Genomic DNA, 17,558 nt, shown 5'->3' on the forward strand with positions numbered 1-17,558 from the left:
TATAGTGACCCTAGGGCAGGACACATTGTAGAAATTAGAGGTGATACAGAAGAGGTAAAGGCAGTAGAAAGTGCTAGAAAGTAAAGGTTTTTAAAGCTTGTATGTAAAATGTTGGTTTTTCTCTCAACGTGGAAACTGTCAGGGTAGCCTTGCAGGTACCATCTTCATGGGAAGATGAGTGGGAGGGGGCTGTAAGTAGAGTGTGGGGAAGTAGCACTGTTAGCGATCAGAGGACAGATGTAGAGGGATGTCCTGTGGGTGCTACTGCTCAGTGGAGGCAAGCCACATTAGACAGCAGCAAGACAAGAGAAGGCTGCAGTGGTGGGGGAAGTTAGGATGAAGCATAACCACAGGTAGTATATTTACAGTGAGTAGCCATTTGCTTAACCAGGCAAATGTTGGTAGAAGAGGTGAGAACTGGGTAGAGGAATTCCATAACTCTTTAGGTTGATATTTGGTAAAACCAAGGTATTTTGAGGCAGGAATGGATAATTCAGTCATTTGTGATGGAGAAGAATGTGTGTGATGCTCTGAATCAGTGGTCGGTGTACTTTCTACCACTGTCTTATTGTCTCCATGTCCACAATGGCCTCAGCAATGATGCGCTGAGGCCAGTTTATCTAATTACGTGATTTTTATATTTGTGTTCTTAAGCTTTGAACAGAGTATAAATTGCCTTCAGGACTCTTTCTCAGGAATCTCTCTCTCTCTCTCTCTCTCTCTCTCTTTTTAAGATTTTATTTATTTGACAGAGTGAACACACAATAGGGGGAGTGGCAGGCAGAGTGAGAGGGAGAAGCAGACTCCCCACTGAGCAGGGAGCCTGATGCACGGCTCCATCCCAGTTTGTGACCTGAGCTGAAGGCAGACGGTGTACCTAGCTGTATCCTATTCCAGGCATATTCATGTATTCCTCAACAGTGTGATGTGCTGGAGAGCACCATGATTGGAAGAACAGCTAGGCATGTCCCAGTCAGGAGAGGCCTTTTTTTTTTCCCCATTGAACGACTCTTCCTGTGTAGATCTTAAACTGCTGGTAGCCAGGCTATGATGTCCCCAAACCAATATGTGTATGTGTGCACATGTATTATAAGGAATTGGCTTGTGTGTTTATGGAGTCTGGCAAGTACAGATCAGCAGTGTGGTCTAACAGGCTTGAGACCCGGGAGAGCCAGAGATGTAGATGAAGTCTGAAAGCAGTCTGCTGGAGACTTCTCTTTTGGGAAGGCTGGTTTTTATTGTTGTTGTTGTTCTGAGTTGTCAACTGATTGAAAGAGGCCTACCACGTTATGGAGGGCAGTCTGTTTAGTCAGAATTCACTCATTTAAATGTTAATCTTATCCAAAAACACTTTCCAAGTGGACACATAGAATTAACCATCACACCCCTCTATTATAAGCAAGGCCTTAATAGGACATTAGAGCCCTTACCACCTCATCCTCCGAACATCTCTTAATTGCCACCATTTTTTGTTCAGTGTGTTTGGTAGAAATCCTACTACCTGTTTGAATCGAATTAATGGATAAGAAGGTACTTTTAAAATTGCTTAATAGTTTACAAATGCCAGGAATTTAGGGAAGTGGTAAGTGGAGAGGGTGTGGGTAGAGTTTAGTGTAAATGGGTGTTTGGCCACCTGTCATGAGGAGTAAGTACAGTTTGGCAAGAGAACAATAAACCTTTGTTTTTGTGACTGGACTTTGCAGTACCATACACAGTGTGTGTGTCAGAGGGGTTCTTTTTAGAAACTTCTCTTAGATCTGCAGGAAAAATCCCATCTTCATTCTGGGGCAGGGAGTCCCATCTTGGTGTGGGGCCTTTAGAACTTTGGTTCTGCTACCTAACCACTGAATTCATAACTGCCAGCCCTGCTGCTGGCTGTCTGAGAGACTCCTTAGTGGTTCTGTGGCTCATGGGTTGAAGAATTGCATAGATAAACACAACTTGATTACATAGCAGCTATCTTCTGGGCCATATTGTCTCATAACCTTCGGAGAATCTAATGATTTGGAGGTCGTGATTTTGTTGCTAATATACTTACATGTAGAGCAACCACAATTTTAATTCTAACAGTTAATATAGAATGGTATTTTGCACCCACTTGCTCAGTAAATATTTGGAAAACTTTATTCTTTTTTCTCTCACTTCTGATGTTCCCTGCAGCTCACATGTAAGTGCCTGTGGAATGAAGAATGCCATATTACTTTTTGTCCTAGGAGAGATGAAGTAAATAGAACTTTTAGATTCCCTTGAGAGAAATTTTAAATGAGATTAATCTTAGTATCACAGTGGAAATAAAGTGCTTAGTACTCAATATTACATACCACCTTTTAGAATGTTTTTATAACTGAAATCTTTCATTTTACTGTAGAGAGTCTTTCTTTCATTTGACTTGCAGAAACGGTGGTAGTTTTATTTTCCAGTGAACTCTTACAACAAAATGTTCATTAATTAAAAATAGCTGCCCATACAGGAAACAGCTCATATAGCAGCTCCTGACACTGTTCTAAAAACAGACATGGGCTGCTCTGAGTGCTAAAGAGGAATGAATGCTGAAGACCATGTGAACAAATTCAGGTAAAAGCATGCTATTTTTTAAGAAGGATCTGTGTGCTTTTCTATTCATGTTTTTCTGGTTATTAGAGTCATGTGCTTACTATTAAAAAAATTTATAGCAATGTATTCTGTAGAAAGTGAAATTTCCACCCAAATTGTGGTGTCTAGTTAGTTTGGTTTCTACCAATTTTTTTTTCCTGTGCGTATACAGACAGTATAGACTTATTTTTTAAATGGGATTATACATTCTTTCAACTTGGTTTTTCATTTATATGTATTGGAAATTTTCCACTTCAAATTTTTCAAAATCCTCTTTCTTTATGTTTTTTTTTTTTAATGAGTTTTATTATTTATTTATTTATTCATGAGAGACAGAGAGAGAGAGACAAAGACACAGAGGGAGAAGTAGGCTCCATGCAGGGAGCCTGATGCAGGACTCGATCCTGGGACTCCAGGATCACGTCCTGAGCTGAAGTCAGGCACTAAACCACTGAGCCACCCAGGCATCCCCCTCTTCCTTTTTTTTAATTTAAGTTAGTATAGTATTTCACTGTATAGCTGTACTACAATTTGCTTAAACCTGTTCTCTATTAATAGACTTGTGAGTTTATTATTCTTTTTCCTTTAAAGTCAATGTTTTTAGGGCAGATGCACTTGCAATTGAACAAAGTTAAACGAAATATTGATAGTATTATATATTGAGACTTTATATTATGTGTGTCTGGAACTTTACTAAGCATTATACTGTAAAAATTAGAATAATTCTGTGTTATGAGAGATTTTTTACTGTCTGCAATCTCGAGTTGCAGAAAGCCTGCAGGATCCTTGGGTGCCATCATGACCATTCCTAAGATGAACTGAAAAACAAGGGTAAAAAGGGGTGACAGGTAGACACGTGAGAACCCTTTAAATCCAGGGGAGCTAAGCACAAGAACAGTAGATGTATCAGCATAAGGGAAAGCAGAGTTGAGAAACTCTTACTGGTGTTACTGGTGTTAAAAATCTTTGCTGGTTGCCATAACAACTGGCTTCAGAAGACCTGCCATCTTAACCTTTGTGACTGTGCTTTGAGGATTTCCTGGCTATCGGCACAGACTGCTTGGTATTTGTGTCCTCTGCCTCTCTTCCAAATTCCTGTTGTGATTTCTGTCTGATACGCAGGGCCTTTGCTCAGATTTGTCTGTACTCCTGGTGTGTCTTGCTGAGCACCGAGAGATGTCAGCTAATGTTGAGATTCCCATCCCTGGCCAGTCCTCTCTGATGGCTTGTATAGCTGCACGTTGCTTTCTACTGAAAGTGGAAACTTTTCAGTTTTTGTCTCTATTAGTGACTTGGACTCTAAGAAAAGTCTCCTGAGACTTAGAAGGTATATTTCATTTGCTTAAATGGCTGTTGCATAGATCCTAGGTATGATAGGTGATAGGTTAAAATTTTAGAGGGGGGAAAAAGTTTATTGCGTACTATAGTTCTTCATAATTAAGTAGTTTAGTGTGACTAGAGAGAAGCTCTAAAGCTTAAAATACCATTGAAAGCAACTTGTTGGGTTATTTATGGCCCTGTGATAAACCACTCTGAAACTTGATAGTCTAATAAAACAGTTTATCTCATGATTCAGTGAGTTGACCAGGAGGTTCTGTTCTCTGTGGTGTCAGCTGGGTGCTGGGATGGCAGTGGTCCTCTGAGGCTTGCTTGGGAGGTGAATGCCCACAAGTGTGGTTCATTGGAGGTGATCGCCAGAATGACGACTTACCACAGTGTGCTCTCTGGCCCCTCACACATGCAGACTAGACTCGCCCCCACACAAGAGTGCCACAAGTCTCACTCCGCTGCTAGGTTAGCTTGAGTCCAGGAGCTCGTCTAAATCAGGTCCAGGTGCAGATGAGGCTCTTTGGGTACAACTAGTCTCAAACCAAATACCTATGAACTAAAGGCACAAGTTATTTGCTCTCCTCCCCCAACCCAACATGCAATGACAAGGTAGGGACAGGAGAATTATGAGAGACACTCCCCTTCAAAAAGGCATTAGACAGAAGAAGTCACAATGCTGATATGCTGCTGGTGGGAAGGTAAAATGGTGCCATCGCTTTAGAAACAGTCTGGTAGGGGCACCTGGGTGGCTCAGTGGTTAAGCGCCTGCCTTAGGCTTAGGTCATGATCCTGGGGTCCTGGGATTGAGTCCCGCAGTGGGCTCCCCTCAGGGAACCTGGAAATATGCTGGGTGTAAGAAGCTAGTCACAGAGCACATAGTAGGAGTCCATTTATATGAAATGTCCTATATAGGCAGATCTATAGAGACAAAGTAGATTAGCAGCTTCTTAGAGCCAGTGGGATTGGGTATATAGGGGATGAAAACTAAGGGTACAGGTTTCCTCTTGAGGTGATGAAAATGTTTTAAAGGTATCTGGTTGACCCCCCGCGTCCCCGGTGTGGCGTGGGGCGGGGCAGGTGGGAACCCCCTGGGCGCCTGTGGGGTTGTAAAAAAAAAAAAATAAATAAAATAAATAAATAAAGGTATCTGGTTGTATCTGTGGATATACTAAAAACCTCTGAATTGCAAACTTTAAGTAAATCGTAAGGTGAGTGAATTATGTCTCAGTAAAGCTGTTACTTAAAAACAAATCAAAAACAGAAGGGGGAAGTGGGAGACACCTAGCAGTCCCTGTTCCACAGCAGTTCTAAAATCCAGTTAGGTAAATGTCAGTGGTTTCTTGTTTAGGGACTAGTTTTTTGTTTGTTTTTTTGGTTTTGGGTAGGGGGAGAAAAGAGGGGCAAAGAGCAGAGGCAGAGGGGGAGTGGGAGAAGGAATTTCAGTCTCACAACTCCGAGATCATTACCTGAACTGAAATCGAGAGTTGGATGTCCAACTGACTGAGCGACCTGGCACCCCAGGACTGGTTTATAATCTGGGTAGTTCTTCATGGCTCTTGTCTGTCTACTCTCTAGGCTCTTGGTTATGTCCTCTGAATCTTACATTTCCATAAGAAATGACTTACGTTTGTAGGCTTTTGCTATCTGAATAAAGGCCCTGGTATTTCTCATTTTGAACTATGTCTTTTTAGTCACACTGATGGTGTTTTTCCATTGATAGGTTTTAGAGTTTTTAGGAGTTATTCCCATGGATTTCTTTGGGTACAACTAGTCTCAAACCAAATACCTGTGAACTAAAGGCACAAGTTATTTGCTCTCCTCCTCCAACCCAACATGCAATGACAAGGTAGGGACAGGAGAATTATGAGAGACACTCCCCTTCAAAAAGGCATTAGACAGAAGAAGTCACAATGCTGATATGCTGCTGGTGGGAAGGTAAAATGGTGCCATCGCTTTAGATTTCTTTGGGGTTTGCAAGTTTAGATTAAAGCCATTCCCACAAATTTCTTTGAGACAGGGGTCTACCTTGAATTGCCTTTAAGTCAGGGCATTGTGTGAAAATACCATTAAGATTCTTACAAGCTCAGGGCACCTGGGTGGCTCAGTTGGTTAAGTGTCTACTTTTGGCTCAGTTCATGATCCTGGGACCTGGGATCGAGCTCCACGTTTGGTTCAGTGCTCAGTGGAGAGTCAGCTTCTTCCTCTCACTATGGCCCCCACCCCGTTTGTGCTCTCTCTCTCTCTCAAATAAATAAAATCTTTATTTTTTAAAATTTATTTATGTATTTTAAAGATTTTATTTATTTATTTATTATTTATTCATGAGAGACACACAGAGAGAGAAAGAGAGAGAGGCAGAGGGAGAAGCAGGCTCCATGCAGGGAGCCCGATGTGGGACTCGATCCCGGGTCTCCAGGATCACGTCCTGGGCGGAAGACAGGTGCCCAACCACTGAGTCACCCAGGCGTCCCGTGGATATATCTTTTAAAAGCAACTCAATGACCTAGAAATAGCTTATATATGTCACCAAAATAAAATGCGGCTCCTTTTTATTTCCTCTAAATTCTTTTTTTAACTCTTTTTTTTTCCTAAATATTTTATTTATTATTCATGAGATGCACACACAGAGAGAGAGAGAGAGAGAGGCAGAGACACAAGCAGAGGAAGAAGCAGGCTCCATGCAGGAAGCCTGACGTGGGACTCGATCCCAGGACTCTGGGATCACACCCTGAGCCAAAGGCAGACGCTTGACCACCGAGCCACCCAGGTGTCCCATATTTCCTCTAAATTCTGCTTGAAAAGGAACCAAATAGTTCCCCTTTTGTTCATTTCACTACTCTCATATTTTATCATAGGCGGCTAACGTGAACCAGTTGGTACTTTCAATATTCTTCCTGAAATTCTTGGATCCATGCGTTCATTAGGTGCCCTGTTTCTGTTTTTGTTAAAGATTTTATTTACTTATTTTTGAAAGAGAGAAAAAGAACAAGCACAAGCCAGAGGGGAGGGACAGAGGGAGAAGCAAACTCCCCATTGAGCTGTAGTCTGATGCCACACTGAATCCCAGGGCACTGGGATCATGCCTTGGGCAGAAGGCAGCTGCTTAACCGACTGAGCCACCCAGGTGTCCCCATTGGGTACCCTTTCTGTTTCCATGTTACTGCATGCTTTGGGTTTGCTAATTATTCTGCTAGCACGTGATGTAGTTTCCCTTTCTTCAGCCACCAGTAACATTTCTTCACTATTTCAGATCTTTATTAACTGTCTCCTCGAGATTCTTCTAACTTCTGACCCCCGCCTGGACCCAAAGCCAGTATATACTTTGAGTTTTTGTTCCAGCCCCTCTTTTTGAACCAAACTTTATTTTGATTATCTATTGCTGCAGAACAAATCGCCCCTAAATTTAGTGGCTTAGGACAGCAACTATTCTTTTGCTCATAACTTTAGGATCTGGCTGGGGTTTGGTAAGGATGGCTCATTTCTGGTCTGCGTGCTGTCTGCTGGGATAGCTTGACTGGGGTTTTAAGATTTATTTCCAAGATGGCGCACTTGTAGGGATGGCAACTTAGTGTTGTCAGCTGTGATTTTAGCTGGAGTTGTCAGCTGGGCCTTCATTCTTTTCCATGTAGGACTTTCTCATGCATGTAGCTATTTGTACCTTTTCATAACATGACAGCTGGACTCTGAAAAGGAAATAGAAATTGCCAGGATTCTTAAATATTTAGCTCAGAACTAGTGCAATGTCATTTCTGCTCTTTTTTTTTTTTTAAGATTTTATTTTTTAAAATTTTTATCTATTTATGATAGTCACACACACAGAGAGAGAGAGAGAGGCAGAGACACAGGCAGAGGGAGAAGCAGGCTCCATGCAGGGAGCCCGACGTGGGATTTGATCCCGGGTCTCCAGGATCGCGCCCTGGGCCAAAGGCAGGCGCTAAACCGCTGCGCCACCCAGGGATCCCATTTCTGCTCTTTTCTGTTGGATAGTCATTCAAGGAGGTGGAGAGAGACCTCTTGGTGTGGGAATAGTAGCTAAGAATTTGTGGCTGTCATTAACTCACTGTAATCTGTTAGGGCTATTTTTCGGTTTTGTTTTTAGTGTTTTTTGTTTTGTTTTGTTTTGTTTTTGTAGTACTGAAAAGACATTCTTTAAGTTACAAGTTGGTGAAAAGTAGTTGTTTATTGGATAAAGGTTCAAGCTCTGGAAGGAGGTTAAAAGAAACATTTACATATAAAGAACCTCTCAATATCTGTTTGTGGAAATTTTAAATGTATTTCACTGTTAGGGCTATTTTTCGGTTTTGTTTTTAGTGTTTTTTGTTTTGTTTTTGTTTTGTTTTGTTTTTGTAGTACTGAAAAGACACTCTTTAAGTTACAAGTTGGTGAAAAGTAGTTGTTTATTGGATAAAGGTTCAAGCTCTGGAAGGAGGTTAAAAGAAACATTTACATATAAAGAACCTCTCAATATCTGTTTGTGGAAATTTTAAATGTATTTCACAGGTGGACCAAAGTCATTTTTTTCAGGTAGAATTAAATTTCTCATTAGCAGAATGTAGTCTTTAGCACCTTTGTTGTAGCAAGATTTGGATGTGACAGGGATGTCTGAATGCATTTATAATTTTAATTGGTCTAAAAACTGAACTGGTTATTTTTAGCAAAGGTTGCCTTATATATTATCAAAGGTAGAGAAATAACCCCCTTCTACAGACTTTCCTTCTTCTGATAGGGACTAAATGCTGTTTAGGAACTGTGGACGATGAAAGGCAGACTGGGTGCATTGTAGGAATGTTTGTGGTAAAGGCAGAAGTGTATAATGAGGTGGAAGGATCCCAAGGTTTTCTACCATTTGGAGCTTTTGTGCGCAGCTGTTTCCAGATTGGTAAGAGAGGACAGAACAAACGGCAGAAGTGGCCTCTGGGTGTGTTTATTCACCCGAGTCTCGTATTAGGTTTGCTCATACAGGCTAGTGAATGGCTTCCTGAACTTGTAAAACACTTAGGTTAGTAGATTTTTCCCTATCCAAATTGGAGGTGTGCTTAAAAAAAAAAAAAAAAATCAAACAGTACTTTATTACAGTAGTGATTCAAGAGTTTAAATATAACTTGTAACTTTACCAAAAGAATCTAGTGTGAAATCTTTGGTCTCTGGTTCCTGTTTTTAGCTTAGAATCATTTGATTGAAAGCTTTTGGTTTTGGTTATACATTATCTGATAGTACTGATAAGATGTTGTTAAAGATAAAATAATTTGAATATTTTTCTTTAATGTGATCATTTGTAAAAATGTTTAGGGTAGCACTAGTTTCCCTTTCTTTTAATTTTTACTCCCCTACATCTAAGTAGTTGTCAGGCTGACTAATAATGCACTTCCTCCTGTTTCTCCCCCTCTCTCCTTGGTTCCTTCTATTTGTTTTTCTTCTTTATTCTCCTCCTACCCTACCAAGTCTGGTGCAGTGACCTATTCAGGAGTGAGATTGTGGATAGTGTGGCTAAGATGACCATGATACATGTATTTTATTCTGTAGAAGAATCCTTCCAGCTGCCAATGTCAAACTTCCCTGGCATAATAATCATCACGACCATGAGGGACGCCTGGATGGCTCAGCAGTTAAGCATCTGCCTTCAGCTCAGGGCGTGATCCTGGAGTCCTGAGGTCGAATCCCTCATTGGGCTCCCTGCAGGGAGCTTGCTTCTCCCTCTGCCTTTGTCTCTGTGCCTCTGTCTCTGTCTCTCTTTCTCTGTCTCTCATGAATAAAGAAGTAAAATCTTAAAGTCACGAACCATCAATTTAGCAAATGATGCTCATGCTCTTGATTTTCAGAAATTGTCTTCCTCTGTTTCTCCATTAAAATTCCTTTTGCTTTGGGATATCCTAGGTACTCATCAATCTATCAAGCAATTATTGTATGTGAACTGATAAAGCATTCTAGGAGACATGGAGGTAAGCAGGAAATGGTCACTGTTAATTGCTCCCCAGTTTCTAGTCTTCAGATTCTTCTTTCTCAGTCAGATTTGAAAGCTAGGCATAGTTTTTTGAAGACTTGGATCATACACTTTTAGAGTGTTGATAGTCTCTGAATTATTTTGGTACTCTTCTACCTTCACAGCTATACTCATCATTAATAGGACCTTACTTATTTTAGGGTTTGTACAACTTACTGTGGTCTCACGATTTTGAACTCCGGTTGTTAAGAATGTATTCTTGTGTATTTTTAAAAGTTGTTCATTTCCCTGGGTGGGTACATAACTTCCTAGTTACCTTAAAGGTATTTTCACTGAATTCTTATTTCTAGGCTAAGTAATTTTAATCTCTTCAAGATTTTCTTATATCTCGCTTTTCCCTGCAGCGTTCATAGATTGTCCAAATAGTACATTTACTATTCGACAGAATTTTTTCCATTTGACCTGCCCTCTCTAGATATCTAAGCAGCAACATTCAAAAAGTTGTAGAAAAGACTACAACTTAATTTTCAAAAATATAATTCATAAAATAATGTAGGACTTGGAGAGGACCTTTGAAAATATATCATTTAGAGTCCTCCTCTTATTCTTATTGCACATGTAATGCACAGGTTTGATACACAGAAAAAATATAATCAAGAAAGGGAAGAAGTGCTCCATGTAACAGGAGGGTATGTACTCTATCCTTTAAATTTCCAATGTGTCCTGTTTACTGTTTTAATTGCAGAATTACCTGTAATGTCCTTTTATTTCTTTGTAAATAATGGGAAGCCAGTCTTCCAGCAAAATCTGCTTATTTGTCCCAAATGAATATACTTGTGTTTGTGCAACTCTTGATTTTTAATTTTAGTTAGCCCAGAACATTTGATTTCCTAAACCTGTTTAGACAATTGCATTTTATTTTGGTGACATATATAAGCTATTTCTAGGTCATTGAGTTGCTTTTAAAAGATATATCCACGGGACGCCTGGGTGACTCAGTGGTTGGGCACCTGTCTTCCGCCCAGGACGTGATCCTGGAGACCCGGGATCGAGTCCCACATCGAGCTCTCTGCATGGAGCCTGCTTCTCCCTCTGCCTGTGTCTCTGCCTCTCTCTCTCGGTCTCTCCTGAATAAATAAAATATTTAAAAAATAAATAAAAGATATATGCATAAAAAGTACAAAGTGCTGATGAAAGAACTAAAAATAATAAATGGAGAGACATACTGTGTTCATGGATTGAAGACTTTTGATACAATAAAGATGACAGTTCATACCTGTTAAAATTCTAGTAAGATTTTTATAGGTATAGATAAGATGATTATAAAATTTACATGGTAAGGCAAAGCAACCAAAACAGCTGAAAAAGTTTTGTAAAAGAAGCATAATGTGGGGAGAATCACTCTAATTTTAAGACGTTATGTAGCTATGGTAATCAAGACTATCGTATTGCCAGAGTGACAAATAGGTCAGTGCAACAGAATTAAGAACCTAGAATTAGCCCCACACAAGCAAAGCCGATTGAATCTTGACAAAGGTGCAAATACAATGTGTCCTTTTTAACAAATGGTGTTAAAGCAATTAGATATCTATGGACCAAAAAAAATAAATAAATAAAATGAACTTCACCTAAACCTTAGACTATATCCATGAATTAATTCAAAATAGGTCATCAATTTAAATATAAAACATAAAACTGTAAAACTTTTTAAAGAAAACCTATAACAGGTGTGCCTGGATAGCTCAGTTGGTTAAGCGTCTACCTTTGGCTTAGGTCATGATTCCAGGGTCCTGGAATTGAGCTGCATGTTAGGCTTCCTGCTTCTCCTTCTCCCTCTACCTGCCCCTCCCCCTGCTTGTGCTCTCTCTCCCTCTCTCTCTGTCAAATGGATAAATACAATCTTAAAAAAAAGAGGAAAACCTATGAGAAAATCTTTTAGACCTAGGACTTATCAAAAAGTTGAGCCATGACACCAAAAAGCATAAAAACCATAAAAGAAAAAAAACTGATAATGGGACCTCATCAAAGTTTAAATCTTTTGGCTGTGTGACTGTTAAAAGAGCAAAAAGACAAGCTGTAGACTGGGAAAAAAATATTTGAGAACTGTATATTTGACAACAGACTCTATTTAGAATATATAAAGGACTCTCAAAACTGAACAGTTAAAAAAAAAGAAAAACCTTAACAACCTAATTTAAAAATGAGCAAGCATCATAAAGATATACAGATAACAAAAATAAGTCCATGTGGACACTCATCATCTAATCTAGCAGTCATACTTCTTGCATTCATCCCAGAGAAATGAAAATTCAGATCCCACACTAAGACCTGTACACAAATGTTCATAGCAGTTTTATTTGTAATTGCCAGAAACTGTAAACAATTTAATGTTCATTAACCTATGAATAGCTGAACTCACTGTAGTACAACCACACTATGGAACTCTACGTAGCAATAGAAAAGGAAGGGACAAAAAAAAAAAAAAAAAAAAAGGAAGGGACCGTTGATACATAACAAGCACTTGAAAAGGCCTCAAGGGCATTATGCTGAGTGAAAAAAGCCAATCTCAGAGTCATGGGTCACATATTGTGTGATACCACTTTTAGAGTGTTCTGTAAATGACAACATGATAGAAATAGAGAACAGAGTAATGGCTTCCAGGGATTAGGGACAGTGAAGAGAAAAGTATTGATGCCTAGAAATGAGTAGCATGAGGGAGTTCTTACTGATGCTGGAATCCTTCAGTGTCATGACTGGTTGTGTTTACACAGGTCTATACAAGTGATAAAATGGCATAGAACTAAACACACACATTGTGCCAATGTCAATTTCCTGGTTTTGATATTGTACTGTAGTTACATAATATGATGTAATCAATCATTTGGGGAAACTGGACCCCTCTGTACTATTTTTGCAATTTCCTGAGTCTATAATTAATTCAGAATAAAAAATTTTTTAAAAAGACACCCGAGGGGATCCTTGGGTGGCTCAGTGTTTTAGCACCTGCCTTCGGCTGGCCAAATGGCATGATGCTGGAGTCCTGGGATGGAGTCCCACATCAGGCTCCCTGCTTGGAGCCTGCTTCTCCCTCTGCCTGTGTCTCTGCCTCTCTCTCTGTCTCTCATGAATAAATAAATAAAATCTAAAAAAAAAAAAAAAAAAAAAAAAGACACCCAAACCTGAGACCTATGTCCATTAGCCACTAGTTCCTTTTAAAGTTTAGATTAACTAAAATAAAATGAATTTTAGTTCCCTGGCCACACAAGCCATGTTTCAAGTGCTCGTGTGAATGCACAAATGGAGAACATTTTCATCACCATAGAAATTCAACTGACAGTGCCAGTTTAGACAAGCTCCTTAGCAGTGCTGATTGCCATATGTGTGGGTACCAACACATTTCTTAGAGAACTGTCTTAAATTTATAAATCAAAAGCTAATGGTCTGTACCAATAAAATTTAAATAGAAGAAATGGATTTAACATGACACTTTTTGTTATACTTTTTGAGGCTGTCTTCCATATCTTTTTTTTTTTTTGTCTTCCATATCTTAATAAGAAAAGGAAAAGAAACTTTCTTCATGTTCGAAATAGGAGTAACTTTTTTTCCCCTTATCTGCCAAGCAGTTATAGTTTCTTTCCATAATCGCAATACAGAATATATAGGAAATGAGCAAATTAGAGGGGAGGGACAAGTAGGGAAAAGAGATTGCCAAAAAAAGTATTTTGAATATCCCATACTTCGTTATTTTTTGTTTCTTAATGTCCAGCTTACCAATGGTAGCTTTACCATTGCAGAGGAAGCGTGGTTTAGCAACCAGACCTTAGACCAGAATTATATTTCTGGCTCAAAGTGACCTTGAGCAAGTGACAATTGTGTACTCTTCTCATTCTCATAACCAACAAGCAACCTAAGCTAAATCAGCTATTGCTGATTGCAGCTATGGGGGGGAATATACAAAAGTAGGATCATTTGTCCTACTTGCAAATACATTTGCAAGCTATTGGCTTACAAGTAGATTAAATACAAAGTTTTGAGGAATCAAAAGGTCATGTGGAGTAGAAAGCAGAAGTTTACCAGGTATATACAGTTTTAGGTTTTGAGTTTGGAGTTAAATACAAGAAAACTCAAGGTGAAAGTTTTTCTTCTCCCATCCAAGGTTAATAACTTTGAGAAAGCTTTGAGAGACAAAGCAGATATTTTGGATTTTAGAGACCAGGTTTTGAAGTTCCATAGTGCAGGGTTTGAATCACAGCTCTGCCTCTTAGTCTCTGAGAAAGCTGCCAAACTTGAGTTCTCACTTTCACCGACAATAAAATGGGAGCTATAATGATGCCTCTTTGTAAGGGTTGTCATGAGAAGGATACAGAAGTAAATAGCTATAGTTACTAATAATTTTATCAAGTCATGGAACAGACTGATGATGTTAGGAACAGAAAAATAGCTTTGTTTACTTTCCTTTTCTAACAGTTTTTAGCCCCATAACGTTTTGAGGATAGGGTCCTAATTTTAGCTTTGTAACAGACTGGTTAATATCATGGTTTATAAAGCTATTCCCAAATGTAATTAATGTATATAGTAGTATGACTAAATTCATTAGATCACTTATTTGGAGCCAAGACAAATAAATCTGTTTATATAAAATCTAGGAGCCTAAACTCTAAGTAGCAAACTGAAAAAAAAAAAAAAACTCATAAATTAAAAAAAAACTCATAAATTTATGAGAGAAATGTTATTTCAGTGTAATTTTTGCAACCCATTTCTGCAACCATAGCCACATAGTATCTGAATGAACAGTGATGAAGAAGCTTAATTATAAGGACAAAAATCTACAATGTACAGAGTCACGTTAGAAAATATTTTATTATGAATTTTCTTTGCTTGCTACACTGCATAAAACAGTGAAAAAGAGGTCAAGAATGTAAGCCAACATGCTCATTAAGGTCCTTCTGGTCCTAGTACTCTGTAGCAGAGAAGGACAGTTGCAATTTTAGCTAATAGTTTACTGGCATGTGATCAGTTTGAAGGGAACCAAAAATGCTGACATCCTCATCTGACTTCATCACTGAAGCCTGAGTACATATAGCAGCACTTCCTGTGTAAAACTTACCCTGACTCTGCCGAGGACACCCCAGCCCTCAGCTGTTGTGGGTTGGAATGGTGGCTTGGATTGGTGAAGCCCTCAGTTAGGTGGATACCTCCGCACTATGTGAACATGCCATGACTGTTTACTATACCTTTCACTTCATAGAGTTCAGCTTTCAAAGTTGATAATAACATTCATCAATAGCAAGAAATTGTTGGCAGGTGGATTACTAGCTCTTAAAATCACCACTCCTTGAAAATCTTATACAAGATAACAGCATGTTTAAGAACTAATTTAGAAATATAATGCTATGGCAATGTCCACAATAGCCAAACTGTGAAAGGAGCCTCGGTGTCCAACGAAAGATGAATGGATAAAGAAGATGTGGTTTATGTATACAATGGAATATTACTCAGCCATTAGAAATGACAAATACCCACCATTTGCTTCGATATGGATGGAACTGGAGGGTATTATGCTGAGTGAAATAAGTCAATCGGAGAAGCACAAACGTTGTATGGTCTCATTCATTTGGGGAATATAAAAAATAGTGAAAGGGGGGGATCCCTGGGTGGCGCAGCGGTTTAGCGCCTGCCTTTGGCCCAGGGCGCGATCCTGGAGACCCGGGATCGAATCCCACGTCGGGCTCCCGGTGCACGAGCCTGCTTCTCTCTCTGCCTGTGTCTCTGCCTCTCTCTCTCTCTCTCTCTGTGTGACTATCTAAAAAAAAAAAAAAAAAAATAGTGAAAGGGAATAAAGGGGAAAGGAGAGAAAATGAGTGGGAAATATTAGAGAGGGGGACAGAACATGAGAGACTCCTAACTCTGGGAAACGAACTAGGTAGGGGTGGTGGAAGGGGAGGTGGGTGGGGGGTGGGGGTGACTGGGTGAAGGGCACTGAGGGGGACACTTGATGGGATGAACGCTGGGTGTTATTCTATATGTTGGCAAATTGAACACCAATAAAATATAAATTTATAAAAAATATGCTATGGAAATTATACTGAAAAAAATCTATCAGAAGATCTGGAATGTATAAACCTTGTCTTCCATATATACTAATATATGTATGGCCTGTTTCCTCATCCATACAATGGGAGGATTTCTAAATTTCTAAGACTTTATGCTTTTAGTGAGTTTCTCCAAGTAGCTCCCTCCATACTTCCACTGGTTGATTCATAAGCTACATTAAATACGTTTTCTATCCATCAAAATTTCCTCAAGTATTGTCAAATTCTTTAAGGTAATGTACTATTTGTCATTCAGTAACATAATAATTTGAAGAAGTAATATAGCAAAAGTGAACTGAATCTCAGTATTAGAGTTTGATTCTGAATATCACATGAAAGTTAGCCTTTGGATTATTATGTAAATGCTGAGTCCACGTGATGATAAAGCATTAGGTGCTTTGAAAAGTCTGTGACTAAAGCACTAACTTTAATCAGTAATTTTCTTTGATAAGCATGGCAAGGATGAGAAATTTGCTCATTGGTACCTTTCCTCCTTTAAAATCCTGATGTCGGGATTCCTGGGTGGCGCAGTGGTTTAGTGCCTGCCTTTGGCCCAGGGCGTGATCCTGGAGACCCAGGATCGAATCCCACGTTGGGCTCCTGGTGCATGGAGCCTGCTTCTCCCTCAGCCTGTGTCTCTGCCTCTCCCTCTCTCTCTCTATGTGACTATCATAAATAAATAAAATTAAAAAAAAAAAAATAAAATTCTGATGTCTTTATAAAGTTATTTGGCATTGTTAGGTAACCTAGGAAGGAAATAGAAGGTCCTTTTGCTTGGGAGACAGAAAGTGTAAACACTATTTCACTGCATTTCGCTATTTAACATTTCTTATGACTATCTGGTCATATATGGTGCAAAAAATCCTAAACCCCTTTAAAAACTATTTTTAAAAGATAGTTTGTTATAAATCTAAAGGCTGTAATTATAGTAAAATCACATGCAACTGACCCCATCCTTCCTATTCCACCCTAGTATTAGAGCTTTCTCACTGCATTTTGAAATACCTTCATGGAATTTTGAAATGCTATGCTTGCGTAGATCTTTGAGGCTGCATCAGTGCTAGAAGAGTTACAAAACCTAGCTCTGCACTTCCCATTAGTTACTCACCATGTCCAACAGAGATGTATGCGTGTCTGGTGTCTAAGTGCAGACTTGTAGGTTTTACCCATAAATCAGAGATCCAAATAATTTCTCCACAAGCAGGAAATAAGTATGATTAATCAGAAGAGTAAAAGGCACTGCTGGATGTTGTTGGAGAGAAATCCTCTATGGGGGGCTGTGAGTATTGTTATTTTTGCAATTTCTATTTCTGAAATATCTCAGGTTAAGGACATTTGAAACTTGTGAATATACAAAGTATATGGGCAGATGAAGTAACTGCCACTTGTCTTTTTGATTACTACTAAATGATAAGTAATTTCTATCACTACTGAAATTATCATGGCTCTTGTTTAGAATGATTTCGTGGTGTGGTTTTATTTTTTTTAATTTTTAATTTTTTAAAGATTTTATTTATTTATTCATGACACAGAGAGAGAGAGAGAGAGAGAGAGAGAGAGGCAGAGGGAGAAGCAGGCCCTATGGAGGGAGCCCAATGAGGGAC

General features: G+C 39.1%; 1 protein-coding gene across 4 annotated transcripts in view; it reads left to right on the top strand.

The window, feature by feature from the left end:
* The window catches only part of FGD4 (FYVE, RhoGEF and PH domain containing 4), a 214,618-nt gene that overhangs the window by 54,892 nt on the left and 142,168 nt on the right, over positions 1-17,558 (top strand). Inside the window, exon 1 of one of the 4 annotated variants that reach the window (XM_038577230.1) lies at positions 2,523-2,574. The exons of 2 other annotated variants lie outside the window; for them this stretch is intronic. Coding sequence is in view for 1 of the 2 variants with exons in the window: in XM_038577228.1 (XP_038433156.1) it covers positions 17,224-17,233 (10 nt within the window). In the remaining variant the exon portion in view is untranslated. Of the gene's footprint in view, positions 1-2,522; positions 2,575-17,061; positions 17,234-17,558 lie in introns of those variants that run through there. One more of the 4 variants, XM_038577228.1, reaches the window with a different exon arrangement.

This window comes from Canis lupus, chromosome 27 (genome assembly GCF_011100685.1).
Source record: "Canis lupus familiaris isolate Mischka breed German Shepherd chromosome 27, alternate assembly UU_Cfam_GSD_1.0, whole genome shotgun sequence".
NCBI lineage: Eukaryota > Metazoa > Chordata > Mammalia > Carnivora > Canidae > Canis > Canis lupus.